At 31.9% G+C, this 21,014-nt stretch overlaps 3 protein-coding genes across 4 annotated transcripts; 1 reads left to right on the plus strand and 2 right to left on the minus strand.

Moving 5' to 3' along the window:
- Window positions 1-2,075: 2,075 nt before the first annotated feature.
- Pdi (protein disulfide isomerase) lies at window positions 2,076-15,714 on the minus strand. The gene is made up of 10 exons (XM_090108290.1): window positions 15,433-15,714; window positions 15,082-15,279; window positions 14,581-14,852; window positions 13,108-13,275; window positions 10,112-10,221; window positions 9,655-9,775; window positions 4,965-5,131; window positions 3,749-3,914; window positions 3,204-3,293; window positions 2,076-2,847 (listed from the first exon to the last, which is right to left on the minus strand). The coding sequence occupies exons 1-10, from the start codon at window positions 15,578-15,580 to the stop codon at window positions 2,800-2,802; spliced, it is 1,488 nt and encodes a 495-aa protein (XP_089964416.1). The 5' UTR covers window positions 15,581-15,714; the 3' UTR covers window positions 2,076-2,799.
- A 470-nt stretch (window positions 15,715-16,184) lies between these two features.
- LOC149903883 (methyltransferase-like protein 22) lies at window positions 16,185-19,070 on the plus strand. 2 transcript variants are annotated; one of them, XM_090107991.1, is made up of 6 exons: window positions 16,185-16,357; window positions 16,833-16,911; window positions 16,987-17,097; window positions 17,545-17,736; window positions 18,226-18,393; window positions 18,739-19,070. In XM_090107991.1, exons 2-6 carry the CDS (start codon window positions 16,833-16,835, stop codon window positions 19,026-19,028), a joined length of 840 nt encoding a protein of 279 aa, XP_089964117.1. In that variant the 5' UTR covers window positions 16,185-16,357; the 3' UTR covers window positions 19,029-19,070. The 2 variants fall into 2 exon arrangements, with proteins under 2 accessions (XP_089964117.1, XP_089964118.1); XM_090107992.1 differs by lacking the exon at window positions 16,185-16,357 and adding an exon at window positions 16,509-16,609.
- A 231-nt stretch (window positions 19,071-19,301) lies between these two features.
- Window positions 19,302-20,911, minus strand: LOC149903884 (uncharacterized). Its single transcript, XM_090108189.1, has 4 exons — window positions 20,843-20,911; window positions 20,178-20,672; window positions 19,906-20,071; window positions 19,302-19,594 (listed from the first exon to the last, which is right to left on the minus strand). Exons 1-4 carry the CDS (start codon window positions 20,909-20,911, stop codon window positions 19,362-19,364), a joined length of 963 nt encoding a protein of 320 aa, XP_089964315.1. The 3' UTR covers window positions 19,302-19,361.
- Between the last annotated feature and the right edge of the window lie 103 nt (window positions 20,912-21,014).

A 21,014-nucleotide genomic window follows, 5' to 3' on the forward strand; every position in this document is an offset into this window, starting at 1 on the left:
TATTATTATCTAGGGTTCAAAACGACGCGGAAACCCATCTCCATTTAAAAGTCACTACTAATTTATTATAATTAATATAAACAATCGATAGATTAGTGGCGTTTTAGATTTAGAGTGAAAATCAATAATCCAATATATCGTATAGTACTAAAGGCCTTAAATATGGGACCTTACAAGTTCTCGACATGCTTGCCGACTCATAATAATAGCTTACCGTTATAGCCTTGCACTTAGTATAGGTATATTCTAGAGTTTTTCAGCTTCATACAATTTTGTCTATGGCCATTCGACTGGACACAAACAACAAATTGTTTCACACAAACAGTTTACAAGAACACTTTGCCTTTGTGTGAACGTACACTGAAATAAATGTGATATTGTATTGTTTTTATATGTAATGGTTTTTGAAAGTGTAGCATTTTTGTGAATGAGCAACATTTTAATGTAATACACGTATATAATATCATAATATCATGGGGTTTTCTTGATTTATATTGAACTAATTATTGTTTGGTAATGCATTTTTAAAAATTTATTGAAATATCAATGTTTCCATGTGTATGAAATTAATTATTATTAATTAATTAATTAATGTTATATTATAGTCATTGGCTTTGAAATTTTAAAAACAATCAATACGGTTCGACAATTATTCAGAGCATAATAAAAATTATTTATTTAAAATAAATTGCATTTAACTGATTGATGAAAGCGCCATGCTGTGTCGTCGTGCATTATGTCTTCGTTCCTCGAATCGTTTTGTCTCCATTATATAATTAAAATTACTTTTTCCTTTAGGACGAATGAATCTTCATATAACTTTGGCGATTTGCAAAGTCAAAAGAAAACTAATAATTTAGGAACAAACATTTTGCATTATTTCACAACGTAGATCTTGTGTGTACACAGCCTAAATATTTAAGCGTAAACTATTGTGCGTACAAATTATACCATATTATAAACGCCTGCTCTTTATCAAGCCAATGGTTATTTTTAATTAAATAAACACATACGTTTTATAATTCGAAGCCATTCCATTCGACTCACTTGTATGGTTAATGTGATAATTATACATGGAACAAGCTTAATGTTAATAATTTAAAAGAGTTATTTTATGTTTTAATCGTTGTATGTAAGATAATAAATGAAATGTGCGAATTTATTGTTTTATTTTTCTTTCCTTGATAATATTTTAATTTCCACTAACCACTCCCCTAGCTTCATTAGTCTTGACACTGATAAAAACAAGCACACATCTCGGAAGTGAAATTTCTTTGGCTAGATTCAAAGAGACCAAAATCATCGCCTTACTTCATGAGGTGACCTCGAAATTTTACTCTCAACGCGCCTAAAGAAGTTTCACTTCAATATATTATCTCAAATTATTCAGGGTATTTTGTTGCCAAAACCAAATAGTCCAAGATCCCAGAGCCGTAAGACACAATTTAACTTAAGCATTAATAACGTGCGGTTCACAGTAGTCTCTAGTGTACTTTTTAATACCTGAATGTTTGTGGAGCTTGCCCGGTGACACCGGTGACCACCTACCTACTTAATTTATTTTTAAATGTCTGATTTTTTAATGTTATTAAGATAACTATTACTATGTTTTATTTAATCAATCGGACAAATTGCAATGGCTGAAATGATTCCATGAGTGCAAGCTTTATTCATTGTTTTTACCCGATTAACATACAGGGTTGATTATGCTCTTTCTTGCATTGCAATATTTGAATGTAAATTTTTGGATAAGACACGTATTTAACGGATGCAGTTGCGTGCCCTCAGCTTTGAGAGTGTAGATATTATGTAATTATTTTTGACTAATGTGTTATTTCGTCTTGTGAAATAATAAATTTCACGATGCGTTTAACGCTCGCAGTGTCGGTATTGGGCGTTTTTGTAGATCGAGGTTTGTCAGTTAAAAGATGCAGTGGTCAGTGTTGTAAGAATCACATATGGCCTACTGGCCTCTTGTTCACACTTCATTATGTTATAGTGTTTTGTATTATTTCTATGTAATAGGGTTTTGCAGTTCATAGGTATATTATAGCTAGGAAAATAAAAGGCAGACGTAATTTAATATTTTTTATTTATCAATTTCTGTATCCACAATAAAGACAACAATGCGGATTTGATTCAAATTAAATTATTTACATTTAACAACCAAACTTGAAAAACACGATCTTATTTTTTTTCAAAGCACCTTTGATCTATTTTATATAAAAATAAATGCCAATTTGGCACAAAACCATTTTACTTAACCGAATGTCCCTTGTGATGAAATAAAACGTTGCTATACAAAATATAAAAAATAAGAATTAAAAGCGACGTACCGCTTGTTCGATGTAACTCAACTTTGTACTTAGGAATGTGAAATAATTCCATTATGATACAGAAATTATAAATATACACACATACATAATCTAATGCTGCTGATTATGTAATAAATTATGCTTTACCGAATAAATTACTGAGATAATTGTTCATCCTAAACGGATCAAACTTTAGGATAGAGTATTAATGGAAAAAGAATATCATAGACAATTTGGCCATTGAGAATAGTGGGGCCATCATTAATAATTAAAAAATTTAATTCATTATAATTAATCTGTTATAAAAAATTGTTTGTGTCCAGCGACATTAAAACGTAACGAAATGAAGTACAACCTCAACACAATATAAAAATTAACAGCCTAGCTTACAAAATGCACATGTTAAGTGTTAATTCATAATAATTATAATCTATACAGTACAATATAATCTATGGAAGTCTCAAAAGAGCGGGATGTTGACAGCTTATAATTCGTCTCTGGGCGCCGATTCGTCGTCTTCGTCTTCCTCCGACTGGAACAAAAGAAAATAAATTAAATTTTGTTGTTAAGCAATTAATTTTGGAAGATAATCTAGATTTTAATAAAAACGACTGTATGAATACTATATTTCTAACAAATACTTGAAATTGTGCAAAAATGTAGGAGCCACACTCAAGTTGATAGAATTTGATAAGACATTCTTTATTTTAATAAACAAATTCTGTTGCAATACTTGTTTTGGCTTATTTTTAAAACGACTAGGCTGTTTATACATAGTTGATACAAAAACTTTTATCAAAAGTGATTTTGACAACCTCATAAATTGTAATATTATGAGTTACCTAGTATTAGTATTAATTTTAATAATATATTGATTAAATAACTCACCACAGAAGGAGTGGGCTCAGATCCCTCACCGTCAGTTTCAACGAACTTGGTCATGGCGGCCAGTGATCGCTCACCGTTGTAGTCTTTCACCTGTTAACATTAAAGCAATATTAATAAATATATTTTCAATATTTCTTCTAATTGCACATCATTTAAATGTATAAAGAAATAGAGAATATACAATTTTATAATTAGTGTTATACATAAAGAAGCATATATAGTACTCATCGATTTTTGTTTTACACTTTCTATCATGAGATACAAATTAGCCAATTTGGTAGAAACATTTGTCATTAGAATTGGTAAAATTTGTAGGACCAGTAGAATCAGTAGGGTTCATTGATATCAATAGGAACAGTTAAATTAATGATGTCAATAAGCAATACGGCTTATAAGTTTAATAGAATCGATGGAAACACTACTGTTACACTACTATTAGTAGCGGTAGGTTTTAAAAATTACTAGCTAAGCTGAACACTTTAGAATCACTAGCACAAAATTAAATTTAAACAGCAGGACCATTAAAAAAATCAATAGAAAATTACCTGATTGTCCTTAGTGTACAGTTTAATAGTGGGGAAGGATGTGATCTTGGTGTGTTCTAATTCGTTAGCGGTCGCGTCAATCTTGGCAATAACAACGTCGTCGTCCTTCTCAAAGTGTTCGCCGAGTTTGTCGTAGATCGGCACTAGTTGTTTGCAGTGGCCGCACCTGGGTTACATTTAATATTTATATTACATACTTATTTTATTTTTAATACTTATTAATTTTGATTAATGTACTTATGCTTAAACTAATGTGTTGAATAGAGATTGTGCATGTATAAGTGGAGTTTTATTTATAGTAGAGAAAAAGATTAGATCTTTTTGTATATGGAGAAAAACTACCTTTTCTCTATTTTAATTGAAAACTTCTACGGAATTTCGACCATCAATGGATTTAGATATTTAACAAAAATCTAATTTAACTCTAGTAGTATCAGTTTAGATTTTACTTATTACGTATTCTAAATTATTAATGTAATTAAGCTTAATATTTAAATTTTTATCCGTGTTTAATATTCAATAACCATATCATTCCCCGTTTGAATAAATAGTAACCAAATTGAATCTATACAATAATTAATTACACATATTCAACGATCGATTCACTTTGAATTATTATTCTTTAAACACTTGAGTAAATAACATTACATCACACAAACGACAATAAGTTTACGCAATATTTGTTTTGTTAATACTGCTTTTGTTTCAGTGTGTCATATTTTTAAATGTCACGGCAATGTCATTTCGTAACAAATTGATTATGAAACAATTATGTAAACAAACTTTATTTTCCTTTAAAATGCAAATTAAAGTAGAAAAAAATCGATATCATACTTATAAATAAATACAACAACGACCAATAAACAGGCTATATTATTAAACAGATAGTTTCATAAGTAAAGTAGTATCTTATCATTTTGTTTAAATTACTTGAAATATGATAATTGCTTAAAATGTCCAAAAAATCGAATCACCTGAAAACTTCCATCGAAAACGCTATAAAATAACATCTACGTTACACAATACATAAAATAAATAAATAATAAAATTCATTTATTTCAGGCCACATAGCCCATATAATATTAGTAAAATCTTATCCTAATTCCTAGTGTTAGTATTACAAATTACAATCACCTATTAATTACATAAACCTCATTACTTCACCATAACCACATACCCTGAAAAAAAAAAAACACGAACCAAAAAATCAACTCACCATGGAGCATAAAACTCAACGAGGACCTTCTTGCTAGTATCAAAGACGACCTCGTCAAAGTTGGTAGCGACGAGCACCTTCACGGGCTTCGCGGACCAGTCCTCGGGGAGCTCCTCGCTGAGGAGGTGCTGCTTCAGCGTGCCCGCGAAGAATGATTGCACGAATTCCTGATGGTCGAATGATTTTTGAAATTAGAACACGAATAATTTTTTTTTTAAGAATGACAAAGAGGTCAGGGGCAAGAAGATTTGGAGGGATTTTTGTTTTTTTTTTTTAGAATGGACTCTTGATAACTTTTGCTTTTTGTAAGATTTCATGTTGGAGAGCTCAATGTGAGATGCAAGGAAATAGATACTATGGTTTTAATAGAATTAAAAGTTGATATTTAAAATTAAGTTTTTGTGTATTTTTATGTTATACGCTGTGTATTCATGTAAATTGATTGTATGTATTTCAATATTTGAGATTTTAGTAAATTTTATTCAAAATAATTGACAATTTTGTACGCTACGGAATACGCTAGTTACAATATATTTTGAATATGAAATGAGAAAATGCTATAAATACAGTATTTGCACTTGAATGTCATAGGCTGACAGTTGACACAGATTGCATATCAACTTTTGCATAGGTAAATAATAATTGCTATGGGTGCACGGCATAATGTATCTATTTCATAGACTACAATAACATCATGCGAATATTAAATAAAAAAAATATTTCTATTTTCCATAAATCTATACCGTTGAGAGTACTTATAAATGATAACGTGGCGTGGTAAATTATGGTTAACAAAGGTTAATGTCACAGTAACCCTATCAGGTATCAAAATAGAATATTGATACACTTATAAATTAGATAAAAACAATATCGATGTATATAATAGTTAGTGCTTAGTGACATAACATTACAATTAGTAACGAATAGTGCGTTATCAACGTCCGCCACAACGCGCGATATGATTCGTGTCGCGTTCGATTTGGCTACTTATACATTATAATCGTGAATGTAGTTATGAATACAAAATATATATAACTCCTATTTAAGGAGACGATAGTTAAAAAAATAATATATAAGTACTATATTTTATAGATATCATTAAAAAAGGAAAATATCGTCAAAAAGTTATATTTGAAACTTTAAGTTCGCTAAAATTATTTAATAAGATCCGGTTTAAAATAGTTAAGTTAGTTAAAATAAACAAATTTATCAAGATCAAATAAGTTGTTTCGTATATATACTCATAGTCCATTGAATAAAAAGTTCTAGAGTGCGTGAGTTAGTAACGTAAGATGTTTCTTCGGAAACATGTCAAGAGTCCCTAGGTAATAAACATACTAAAACCCCGGGCCACTAGGAGGAGCCCCGGAGTGGGGGGAGGGGGAAAATGGGTCCATTTTTTCATTTTTCGCTTAAATCTCAAAAACGGTACATGTTAGAGGAAAACTTTCAATGAAAAGTTGAAAGGCCATAAAATTATCTACAAGTTGTACCTAAATCATTTTTTCCTATATCCTACCGTTTCTGAGTTATACGCAGTAAAACATGATTTTGGCTCAAACAATTTCCACATCAATCGATCATAAAATATTTCTTTCTTCCAAAAAACTAAAATGTGCAACTTGTGACCGGTACTGATAGATTGCTCTTAATTAGGTCTATAATTGGTAAAATAAACACATTCCTCCATGGAAGCCTTTAGGGGGAATCGATTGTCAAAATATTATATTATGGTAGTTTGAGTTACTGAACTTGATCTTTTTATTTTTTTTCTTCCAAAAAACTCAAAAGTGCAACTTGTGACCGGTACAGATAGATTGCTCATAATTGGGTCTATCATTGATAAAAATACCAGATTCCACCACAGAGGCGTTTACGGGGAATTGAATTTTATTAGGGTAGTTACGATACTTGAACTTTTTATTTTTTTTCTCCAAAAAAACTCAAAAGTGCAACTTGTGACCGATACTGATAGATTGCTCTTAATTAGGTCTATAATTGGTAAAATAAACACATTCCTCCATGGAAGCCTTTAGGAGGAATCTATTGTCAAAATACTATATTAGGGTAGTTTGAGTTACTGAACTTTATCTTTTTATTTTTTTCTTCCAAAAAACTCAAAAGTGCAACTTGTGACCGGTAATGATAGATTGCTCTTAATTAGGTCTATAATTGGTAAAATAAACACATTCCTCCATGGAAGCCTTTAGGAGGAATCGATTGTCAAAATATTATATTAGGGTAGTTTGAGTTACTGAACTTGATCTTTTTATTTTTTTCTTCCAAAAAACTCAAAAGTGCAACTTGTGACCGGTACAAATAGATTGCTCATAATTAGGTCTATCATTGCTAAAAATACCAGATTCCACCACGGAGGCGTTTACGGGGAATTGAATTTTATCAGGGTAGTTTCGATACATGAACTTTTTATTTTTTTTCTTCCAAAAAGCTCAAAAGTGCAACTTGTGATTGGTACCGATAGATTGCTCATAATTAGGTCTATCATTGATAAAAAAACCAGATTCCACCATGGAGGCGTTTAGGAGGTATTGAATTTTATTAGGGTAGTTACGATACATGAACTTTTTAACTAACTACCCTAATAAAATTCAATTCCCCGTAAACGCCTCCATGGTGGAATCTGGTATTTTTATCAATGATAGACCTAATTATGAGCAATCTATTTGTACCAGTCACAGGTTGCACTTTTGAGCTTTTTGGAAGAAAAAAAATAAAAAGTTCATGTATCGAAACTACCCTGATAAAATTCAATTCCCCGTAAACGCCTCCGTGGTGGAATCTGGTATTTTTAGCAATGATAGACCTAATTATGAGCAATCTATCTGTACCGGTCACAAGTTGCACTTTTGAGTTTTTTGAAAGAAAAAAATAAAAAGATCAAGTTCAGTAACTCAAACTGCCCTAATATAATATTTTGACAATCGATTCCTCCTAAAGGCTTCCATGGAGGAATGTGTTTATTTTACTAATTATAGAACTTATTAAGAGCAATCTATCAGTACTGGTCACAAGTTGCACATTTGAGTTTTTTGGAAGAAAGAAATATTTTTTGATCGATTGATGTGGAAATTGTTTGAGCCAAAATCATGTTTTACTGTGTATAACTCAGAAACGGTAGGATATAGGAAAAAATGATTTAGGTACAACTTGTAGATAATTTTATGGCCTTTCAACTTTTCCTTGAAAGTTTTTCTCTAACATGTACCGTTTTTGAGATTTAAGCGAAAAATGAAAAAATGGACCCATTTCCCCCCTCCCCCCACTCCGGGGCTCCTCCTAGTGGCCCGGGGTTTTAGTATGTTTATTACCTAGGGACTCTTGACATGTTTCCGAAGAAACATCTTACGTTACTAACTCACGCACTCTAGACCCCCCTTGGAGGGATTCATTCAATGGACTATCAAGTAATTTTCATTAAATTTTCTTATCAAATTTTTGGAAGTTAAATTGTTTTTTTATAATATGCCTCTTGAGTCTGATAATAATTAACAATTTATTACGCATTATGGTCCTAACGACTTCGCCTACGTATATTTTAAAACCATTACGGTAGAAGTATTAATACCTACAATATTCTCAACGTATAAGAAAATACATTATCGTCAAATATGTTTTCGCATATCAAATATGCCTATACAATTGATTTTATACTCCCGATAAGAGCGTAACATTTGCAATAAGTGCTTTTCATCCTTTTACACGTCACTGTGGCGAAATTCAATGACACAGCTTATAATTTATTGAACTATGTATTTATAATTGAAACACGTTATTTCTTCTATTGCACGCCTCATAAGCGAAGCGTTGAGGTGGGTACTACTGTCACTTCGCGCAAAACATCTGATTTTTCAAACTTAAAATGTCTTTATGTATCATATATTGCACTTGTAAGATAATACATACACACACATATTAAGAAAAAACACTATTTTTAACATTCATGATATTTTTGATGTCATTTTTGTTATTTAAACTAGTTAAAAAACAGTTTAAAAAAGTTCTGTCTTGGACGTCCGTGTGTGTGTATGTGCGGAGGATTTTCTTGTTAACACGATAGCGACCGAAATACTTTACTTGAGTCTTTTTTTTTCTCTTACGCTTGAGTATGCTCAGGAATGCCCTTTCATTTTTCAGGGTCTGATTAGATGTGGTTTAATTGTTATTAAATAAACAAAAATAATAATTAATAAATAATTATTTAAAAAAAAATGATGAGGCGTGCACTTTTGGATTTTCCAAATTATTTTTATTATATAATCTATTTCTGCTTAAAATTTTATCCAGAAACGGTGAGCAGATCAGCGGTTTTCCAAAATTAAAGAGATAGGTAAAATAAATGATCGTCCAAAACTAGTATTTATTTTGTGAACAAACAAGTTTAAAGTCCAAAGCTCAATTATCTCATACAGAATATCATTATATTAGGATGTTTGCATATTTTAAGAAGATCAAATATAATTATTATGAAAGTTTTATGAAAGTAATTTAAATTCCTGCATAAATAATTGAATATTGATAAACTTGGATAAGTCCATAGTTATATATGATAATTAATAATTATATTTATGATTCAAAGAAAGACTAAGATTTCTATTCACTGTCAAAAAAAATTGAAAGTTAAGACATTGAATATCTCCCAAACGGCTGTACCAATATCGATGCGACTCACCTCAATAGCGTTGGCGGTGAGCTCGTTGGTGGGCGGCTTGTACTTGGCCATGTCTTGTTCCAAAGCGATCAAACGCGCTGATGGGACCTCATCCTTCTTCATGCCGAAGAACTCCAAGATTCTGGTGGTAAAACAATATATTATAATAATGTTTTTTTAGCTGAATTTTAGACAAAAATATCCAGGCTGAATTTTGGAAAAGGCTGGATTTTTTTGTCTAAAAATAACGTTTGAAATACTTAGAAGAAAATGTAAAAAAATATAGTTACTTAAAATACTATTTATTAATACAATTTGAAACCAATCATTAAAAAACAATAAAACCATTAAAACCATTTAAATAAAAACAGGGTTTTTTATTCTAAAAACTACTCTTAATAACATCATATGAATCTAATTTTAGTATCTAATATATATTATTAATAGATAATATGTATAATAAAACAAAAAATATTACCTCTGGTGGTCATCTTCATCGGTGTCAATGGCGACGGTCATGATCTTCTCGCGGTAAGTCTTGGCGACGGGCTTCAGGACTTCTAGGTACTTGTCGAAATCGCCATTTTTCTGTAAATTATATTAAACATTTATATGTATATCTACATGGATAGATTAAGTATATGCAATGGAATTTCTTGTTTGTGTATTTAAAGTGTTCTATTCACATATCGCGAAAAATTTGTCGAAATAATATAAATCGCCAATGTTCATCGCGACAGAATATCGATTTTTAGTTCAAATTGTCTCTCATCAAGGTAGTAAGGAGGTAAGATATTAAATTAGATATAAAAGTAAAGAAATAATATTTGCTAGAATTTTTATCTATTAGTGTAAATATATTTAGTGCAGTTAACAACGATTCGATACAGTGATATGATAATATTGCCTCGCGAGTCGCGACATTCGACACGACTTAGAATTACGTAAACTTTTCATACATATACTGTTTTCAACTTTTCATATGATAATTTCTTAATGCAAATGCGTGGTAAATCAGGATACAAATTGCGTGCAAGCGATAATTCTGTGACTATATGAATAACAAACTTCCTTTGTATATTTTTTAACATTATTTTAGTGACATTATCACTTCCTTTTATTACAATTTAAAAAATAACGGGCCCGCTAGTAAAAAAATGTCGAAGATGTAATGTTTACCGATTAGGTTGCGTCGGGGCAACGATCTGTATAGTTCAATGACCTTTACTATGGTCGTGAGGAATACCGAATAGTGATTTTTTAATTTTCTATAAAAAAAGCTATAAGTAGTTGTTTTATTATGTGCTTTATTACTACATTAAATCAATATTAACATTGAAAAAAAAAATCTAAATCAAGTAATTGACAAATACTCGACTATTAGACCGGGAGATACTGACACAAAATTTCGAGTCATTTGTAACAAGGATGGCGGTTCTACAGGGGTCTTAGTACGCTATGACAAAAAGAAAAATGATGGTGTGAACGCTGGTACCGGTGGCTTAGTCGCGTGGGCGTTTGTCGAACTCGTCGGAAAAATAGCGAAAGTCAAACGATTTGTAACACAAAAATTTTAGAATTTACCGATAGCCCTTAAAAAAGTAGTAGGCGGTAGTGTCATGCCATACTTTTCCGGTGTGACTTACAACCCGCCATACCGACGCGAATGTGTTGATTTAAATAAAACAATCATTCAACCATTTGTACCAGGCTAACTTTTGCACAGGTAACTATCGTCGTGCAGCCATTTACGAAAATCGCCATGCCATACTTTTCGGACGATTCAAAATGGTCGCCATACCGCCGAAAATCTGCAAAAAATTTTTATTTCGCCAAACTTTTTGTACCAGTATTGCATTTGGATTTTTGGAGAGTATTTGATAAAATGTGACCATTATTATATTTGCCATACTTCTAGTAGGGGGAAAAAGTGCTGTCATACTTGAAAACTTAATTTATTATTAATTTATATAAGTGAAGATTTCCAACACATAGATCTTTGAAATTTTGTATTTATATTTGTTGATCCTCAAACTTACAGGAAAAATAAGTGCCATACTGTTACAAATCGTTTGACTTTCGCTATTTTCCGACGAGTTCGACTAACGCCCACGCGACTAAGCCACCGGTACCAGCGTTCACGCCATCGTTTTTCTTTTTGTCATTGCGTACTAAGACCCCTGTAGAACCGCCATCCTGTTACAAATGACTCGAAATTTTGTGTCAGTATCTCCCGGTCTATATTATAAAACCCAGTAGTTTTATATGATAATCGGATAAGATTAGATTATTTTAAAAGCGTCATATAATAAACTAACATAATAAATAAATTAAGATGACTCATGAAATTTCATGAAGTCATGCAAAAAAGTGATCAACTTTCACAAATCGTGAGCTATGCTCCAATAAGTAAGCCTCAAAAAGCATAATCGAAAGCTGGTGTGACAAGATGAGTGTTCTTTTGCAGTTAGTCACTCGGTTACTTTCCTAAGACTGCGTCCGGTTATGTTTTTGTTCCCACTACGCGTACTGTTAATGATTTAATTACCGTTGCGACAAGGTTAAATTGTAACCGTTAAAATTATTATAATTGAATGAACAGACATGTCTTACAGAATACATGATAGTGTATATCTGAATATTGCTATTAAAAACATCGATAATAATTACCATTTAGAACTTGCAAAGAACAGTTTTAATACAAAATAGAAGCAAAAATTCAACAAGTCTCAAAAACCGGTTGACCTATTCGATTATTTAAAGCTTGTTTTTTTACAAACACTTTAGTCAGGTGGTTTTTAAGAAGAATTCAATTAAACAAATTAGGAATCGCATAATAATACGAAAGCTCGAACGAAAACACGATCAAAGCATTATAACATATTAGATTTTGACCTCATAATATTGACACAGAAATATTATCTCAAACTTATTGATAAATGAGACTAAGTTAAAAAGTGGGTTACTTTTTGCACACCACTAGTTACTTTCACAATTCGTGAACATCGTCGTGACCTGTTTAATGTGCCGTAAAATGTTTTGTGATAGGATGGAGCACAGATTATAATAAACATAAATGAATATTAATATAGTCTGTAGCTGAATATAGATACTATAAATATGTAAATTGTCGCCCGCGCCTTCATCCTGTGTTTGCACAAGACTTGGAAACAATATATTCGTTATAATTAAATTGTATTATAACATCGTTTGTTATAATGTTATTTATTTATTTTAAATAAGTTTCGAGTACTTTCAAAATTATTATATTTAAAAGCATTTTTTAGTTCTCTTAACAATTTTAACAAGATAAGTTAAAAATGTAATATTCACAGAATTTTACTTTTCCTATCCAAATTAAAAATGCATTTTTATCAACACTACCAAAAAGACAAGTTCCTATTTAATAGCATATTTTTTAACACACTTAAACTATATATTTATAATGTTGGCAATAAAAAATAAATAACTAACCTTGGACAGGAACAACAGGAGGTGGTACTTGATCTGTCCGCCGAAGATCTTGGAAGCTGTCTCGTGAGAGAACTCAACAACAGTTGGCATGCTCTGCACAAACACCCAGTTCTTGAAGATGTCCTCTGTGAACTCCTCGCCTTCAAACTTGACGCTTGGCTCTTCAAACTATATGTGAAAAAGAAAATAAATTTAAAAAAGGCAAAAAAAAAGAAAAAATGTTTTTTTTTTTTAACTTTGAAATCATCTATATCAATGTTTTATTATTTTTGGTAAAAGCAATGATTAAAATTTATATTAATAGCTCATAGATATGTCACGGCTAAAGGTAGGTGAGAACATAAACTTAAGATTAGCCGGCTAAACTTAGGTTTATTTTCGACGAGGTGTTAATGTTAGTTTATTCTATCTTTAGCCGGCTAAACTTAAGTGTAACCGCAGGCCCGTGGCTAAAAATGTCGGGGTGGGTAGATTTGGTTAGCGCCGGGCCGGTGGAGGGCTTGAGGGGCCCGCACAGTGCCAGAAAACACTCGCCCTGTTCCTTACATGTATTTTAGTAACCAAATCTACCCACCCCGACTCAGGGCAGAAAGCTGGTGGCTAGGTTAGGTTAGGTTAGAACTCTTAAGACCCGCACGAGCCGAGCGAGCGCAGCGAGCGTGCTGCGGCAGCAGCCGGCGAAGTGCCAGAAAACACTCGCCCTGTTCCTTACATGTATTATAGTAACCAAATCTACCCACCCCGACATTTTTAGCCACGGGCCTGCGGTTACACTTAAGTTTAGCCGGCTAAAGATAGAACAAACTAACATTAACACCTCGTCGAAAATAAACCTAAGTTTAGCCGGCTAATCTTAAGTTTATGTTCTCACCTACCTTTAGCCGTAACAGATATATAAATTATAAATACATATTAGAAGTTCCATTACCAATGGTGGCTAATAATTTATGATAAAAAACCATTTTTTGCATAGTTTGTACAAATATCATTTAACTAATTACATATTTTATAGTACTTTAATTCAAATTACTACAATAATTATTCCATTCCATGTTCATGGTAATACTATTTTTTTTTAAATAATGTATACCTGTAAATATGTACCTTAAAATCAATCAATTTCATATTTAAATTGTAGTTATAAAATTGAATTTATCTCAGTACAAACTATCTAAAGATAAGAATAGTATTATGTGAATATTGAGAGATAATGTTCATGACCGTTGGGGTCATAGTCAACCTAAAAGTTTCACATTTATCATTATAGATAAAAACATGTGCATATTGAACAAATTATTATTCAAATTCGGAAACCGGTTGATACTATCTTTTAATGAGTTTTATTATAAATAACTTATCTTTTTATTTTAAAACTTTTCTCTTCAATTAATTTTATAAAAAAATATTTAAACTTTCCGATTAAAAAATTCTTATAACAACGTAAAAAACACATTTAAATTAAATTTTACTTACGTTCTTATACATGACAACATCTTCAGGTTTGGCCTCCAGCTCCTCAATGACCTTCTCGTCAGTAACAAGAGCGAACACTTGGTCGTCAACCAAACCAGCAGTGTTGACAAAAGCGACAGCCTTCTGTGTAGTTTGGTCGGGGAAGAAACCGAACACAATTACATTGTTAGCAGCAATAAGTTCCTTAGCCTGTTCTGCGGTAGCAACAGTGGCGGCCGGAGGTCCAGTCTTCTTTTTCAACCAAGCGATGATGTCATCAGCCTGACGACCACCTGTTATGAAAAATTAACATGTGAAATGACTTTTAAATGATGCAATAACCTTTTAATTTGACAAATCATTTATGTTTTATAGCCCAGATCTATTAAATGCAGTCACATATTTCAAAACATATTTAACAGCGGTTGCAAATGGATATTTATAAAACAATCATTTACTGGCTATTTGACTTGAACTATTATCGTGATTAGAGTAATAACTGTAACGGTGATAAGAACTTACCGGAGTAATCAATAGGGCTACCGTTCTTGAAGAAAATAAGGGTTGGGTACCCCCTAACTTTGTAGTTTTCGGCCAGGTCTTGTTCTTGCGTGGCATCAACTTTGGCGAGTTTGATCGGGGAGTCTTCCTCGGCCAATTTTGTAGCTGCCTTGGCGTACTCCGGCGCGAGCGATTTGCAGTGGCCACACCATGGTGCATCTGTGACGTAGACATATACGTAGAAATAAAATGCCGCCCGGCAAGTACATGCCGATTGCCGACAAACAAAGTGAAGCAAATTTTTTATTTTATAAAATATATATCCGTTTACAATTATATTTCAAATATTACAATGAATTAAAAAATACTTACAGAATTCCACTAAAATAAATTCGGTTTTGGCAATAATATCATCGAATAGTGGTTTTGTTAGGACAAGTACGTTGTCTTCTGTTGGAATCTCGTCTCCGAGCGCGGCACCCAAAAGGGCTATCGCCAAAAATGATAAAACAATCCTCATGTTTAAATATTCAAAGTCTCCAATGCTGCAACTATCTTCTGCTCGGAGGACGAAACTCAACAAAATGCCGAAAATGCCACTTCTTTCACACCCGCACCGACTGTCTCACTCGACGTGGCAGCGTCGATCGTGTGTTTTGCTGTGATTGGTCGATCTTGTTTTTTTATTTTTGTTTGTCACTATCAAGTCATGGACAATAAATTATCTATAATGAATCTATGATAACCAACATCAAAAATTAAGTCAATTAAGTTATTTCGTTGGTTAAAAGATGAACTACTGTATATTTATTTACAGTCTTTGTTTTCATTAGTTAGTCTAAACTCATATCGTCTTCTATTTAAATAAACATTTTATCGGTGGATCTGTCACGTCCAAAATTTCAGACTCTCACACACAATAATTCATTGAGCATTTTCATAAAGCTCTAAATTAAGTTTTGTGTGACATGAACTATGAATTATGAAAGTTGTGTAAAACTTTTATAAACTTCCTTGTAGTGCTAAAAATTAAGAACTCAAAAAAAAAATCAATTTGCCAATGCCAATGTCAATGTCAAATTGTCAATCTGACATCTGTTTCTGAGATATGTTTGGACTTTGGAATTTGAAAATTGAAGTAATAATTTCGTTTATTTTGTTTAAAAATATTGCAATAATTATACACTTTGCGTTCAGACTTTTATGTTGTGTAGCGCCTGATAACATTTTATATGATACAAGAAGTAGTGCTGCAAACTTATTAGAATGCAAATATGGAAATTGAAAAATTAGAAAGGTATGCAACTAATTTTCATTAAATAATAATAATTGGTATCTCCAATTTTATTTTCATTTTATTAGACGTAAAATCCTTAATGATTTTTCTGTAAATCCGAACGCCTGTCTTAATCCATCACATAACTGGCCTTCAATCTAAGACTAGTAAATTTATTTTAGAATTTTAAAATTGGACTCCATCCAATTTTTACACTACTTCCTCGCATCAGTTGGAACTTGAATCATATTTGAATTAAAATTATTAATTACGGTAATACCTATTTTATAGAAATAAAACATTTTAAAATGAATATTTGTAATCAATGTACTTAGTTCAAATTTTGTTTATTGAAGAAAATTCCTCAAACAATGGTGGCTAAAAAACATTTAATTTTAATTTTTAAAAGTATTGCATGTTAAGGTTATTATTGCTGAATGTTTTTCATAAATAAAAAATATTCATAATGTTTTTCTTAATTCCTATATAATTTCAGATGTCGGAGATGACGGTAGTGTCAGAGATTTATGATGAATATAATTATAAAACTGAATGTAAACCAAGTAAAAATGGAAGTATGTTATCATTATTATATTTTAAATCAAGTTAAAAAGTTGAACCTTATGACATTTCCTTGTATCTTTTTGTAGATGTAATATCACAGTTTCCATTCCTACTGCCAAGAGGAAAAAGTAAAGCTAATTTTGATGAAGATAATGACTTAGATTTAGACAGGCCAAATAAAGAAGTTATAAAAATTGGTAAGTCATAAATTGATAGTTTTGAACTACATGGCTTTTATATACTAGCAAGCTTAAATGTGATTGATGTATTAACATAAGCAAGTCTAATTAAAAAAAAATGTCTATGTTTGTTACTGATTCTGTAACTTTCCACAAGTTGAATATACATAAGTTTTTAAATTTGTTTGTAAAAAACTACAAACATGCTACAAGCTGTATGTGACTGAATGTGTTTTTATATTTTAAGAATGTAAATTTCAGTGGTATAGGTTTTTTTTTTAATTTTAAGAAACACTATTGTTTGTTTCCCAAAGACAAATAAATAAATAAATACAAACGCGATCAAATATTTGTCTTAATAATCTTTAAACAACAATTTGGTAAAAACAATAAGAGACAAAATAATAAAAAGGTCTAATAGTCAAAACATTCCAGCATCAATCAACTTTTTATTTATACTTTCAGAGCACAGTGCAAAGACAAAGATAGCGTTAGTGGGCCTGCAAGTGTGGCGAGGGGCTTTCCTACTCGGAGATCTATTAATACATCTGGGTATTAACGGGGATTTAAATGGGAAAACTGTCCTAGAACTAGGTGCCGGTACAGGCCTTACAAGTTTTGTTGCAGCTATATATGCTAAGAAAGTTGTGTGTACTGGTAAGAGATACCCGTCCGATTAGGGCCCTTCTGGCCTCCTCCACTCAAGCGACAGCTCAAGCCGAGGTTCGTGGTCCCCGTCAAGGGGGGACGCCCTTGTGCATGTCGCTACCAGGGTGAACCTTCAGTTCACCCCCGCGTCCGCGTTAAAATGTAGAAGCCCTTCTGGCTAACATTGAGAGACACCACACAAAAAAAAAAAAAAAAAAAAAAATGGTAAGAGATTTTATTATTTTCTAGCTCATTATGACATAGTAAGATGCATGTCGTGGTAGAAAATATAATTTAATTTAAATATGAATACCCTAAGAATGTGAGAAATACATCAAAGCTTATAGAATGTTATCCATACTTATTTATTGAGATGCACACAAAAACTCTATATCTACTATTTTTTTAATTTAAGCAGATACAATGTATTATGGAAGTAGTAAAGTTTTTAATAAATTCTTACAATTTAAAGAGGTTATTTTATATTTATAATTGCAGATATAGATGTAGGAGGCATACTAGAGCTCATTAAAATCAATGCGAAATGTAATGAAAAGCTGATCAAATCACAATTCAAAGTGTTGCCACTTGACTTTATGGACACAGATTGGAATTCTACTCTATTGAGAGAAATCCAACAGACTGATATTATTATTGCTGCAGATGGTAAGTTTATATGATGAATTAAAATAACATAATCAATTCTAGACCTATTGATAATCATTTTCAACCAAAAATAATATTGTTAATTTCGAGCCAATATAAACTTAGTAATTGATTAAATTTAGCATCGCATTTAGAGTAACGGTTTCAGAATTCAGACGTAGAGCATTCTTTCGTTGTTCTTATTGCATTCGAAAAGATTCTATGCAATGTGCTAATACTGAACAACACTGAATACGAGTTTTCGTTTACACTAAAAGCTCTCTAGCTCTAAATAGCTCTATGTTAGTATGATGTAAATGCACCATTACAAGAGTTTTGTACCAAGAGTTCATTTTTCGATTTCAGTAATTTACGATGACGACGTGACAACAGCGTTTGTGGCGACGATACAAAAGATACTCAATACAAAACCACCAAAGACATTGTACATTGTGCTAGAAAAACGCTACGTTTTCACAACAGAGCATATGGACTCTGTAGCACCGTGCTATGAAACATTCCTAACTTTACTAGACAAGGTTAAAATGGATCCAAACTCCAATTGGACCGTGGAACAATTACCTCTCAATTTTCCTAAATATTTCACGTACGAGCGCGTGAAGCAATTGGTGTTGTGGAAAATTAGCTCTAAATGACACTGTGATAGATGCGATTGTTGAATAAATTTATTCTTGTTATGTGGTCGTTTCATTTGTGAATAGGTCAATTTTTTATTGATTACATTAAGAGATATCGAATTTATAAACGCATGTTAATACTGATTGTAATCTTATCCTAAGATCGAGGAAAGAACTTGAGAATAACATGAATGAAAAGGCCGGTACTTGGTAAAAAAAACTTTATTTCAATTTAGAATACATAATTTACAGTTTGCGGATAAGTTAATGTAGAATAAATAAACGTAGACAAAACGCGACGTTATTAATACAATAGTACAAAATAAAATTAAACGTGTAACATTTGGGACACTATTTTTGCGTGGGCCATAGTTCATTATACTTCGTTAGATACGTTTTTCTAAGTTCAGAGTTTCGCGCTTGCTGGTCTTTTTCCTTGCTCAATGTTTCGATGCTCTGTCCAATGCAGAGGTCGCCTGTGAAGTGAATGATCACGACTTGTGTGTTAAAAGACACGTTTTTGTCTGGGCCTTGCTTCGTATAATTTGGTCCACACTCCATTTGGTAGGCCAGCATGTCGTCAGCTGTAATAATAAAATTGTAGGCTGAGATCGTGATAGCTAACTTTAAACTAGTACTATTAGGAATAGAGATAAAAGTAAAGGAGGAGGATATAAAAGTAAAGGAGAAGCTTGATAAGAAAGAAGATACTTCTAATGCACATACATCATACTGCATGAATAATTATTCTAAAGTAAAGAGACACTTCACGGATGATATGGATAGATGGTTTTTATGGATAGATAGGTATTTGGAACAGCATATTATATTTAGAATATTAAATATTTAATTAATAAAATAATTTATTTAATAAAAAGATGTAAAAATATATTACTATAATCATCTGTATCTTGTGCTGTAGAGTCGCCCGTGCATTCGGGACCACATCTACCATCTTTCAGGATGCCGCGCATAGTTGTTAGTTTACTGATTGCTTTTTCACCGCTTTTCGTATTTTGCTCATTCTTATGTTTGTCAATGTTGCGTAGGAATTTCTTCATCTGAAATTTTATATAGATTACATGTGGGAATACATCTTCTACCTAAGTAACATAAGTTTCAAAATGTGAGTAATAGGTATACCTATCTATAATAAACAGAACTAACCGTCTTAGATATTTTTTTAGGAGGATCTTGATAAGAGATTTTAGGTTCTCCAGGATTACTGCCTATCACATACATAGTGCTTTTCGGAATATTGTAATCTGAGTATACAGAAGATTGCGCCTCCAACTCTTTTTCTCGCCCTGACATAGTTGACGATTTACTATTCGTAGGGACATAAGGAGACTTGCCAGTACTTTCAGATTGGGATTTTTGTATTGCTCCTCTGTTTTTATTTTTCTTCCTAGGCACAGGTGCATCTTCATCGTTAGACAGGCTTTCTTCGGAGGTAGAGGGAAATACCTCATTCAAACTTAGCACTTCGACGTTACAATCTTCTACATTTGCTGGATTATCAATGTCTGCCACTTGACAGAGGTGGTCTGTTGAATGAATGCTTATAAATGACTTTTGGCCCGCGCATAGTGCTTCGTCTTCACCTGAGCTTGAGGATTTCTTTGATACTGTAACTGCAAGTTCATTGTATTCAGTACTGTACTAAAATTAAGTTTGGTTTAGTACTTAATGTGTACATACCCGCATAAGTACGGCTTTCTGATGAATTACAAGCTATTGATTCATCTAAAAATATATAAAATTCGTATTAATTTGTGTATAGGCATTGTGTATGTGGAAACGGCGTATTTCAACCTACCTCCACCTTCTACGCTATCATTAATCGGAGTGTCTATTCTACACTTATCAGTTAATTTATTAGCATTCTTCGAATGTGACATTTTTAAACAGTAAATTTCAGTTTGTAAATTTGTCAAATGGCTTTCATTTTTTACTTTAATTCTGTCACTTGACAATTCTAATTTTAATTTTTTATTAGCCACG

This window comes from Colias eurytheme, chromosome 12 (genome assembly GCF_061535395.1).
Source record: "Colias eurytheme isolate Ceu_HAF_F1 chromosome 12, ilColEury1 Martin Lab GWU primary, whole genome shotgun sequence".
NCBI lineage: Eukaryota > Metazoa > Arthropoda > Insecta > Lepidoptera > Pieridae > Colias > Colias eurytheme.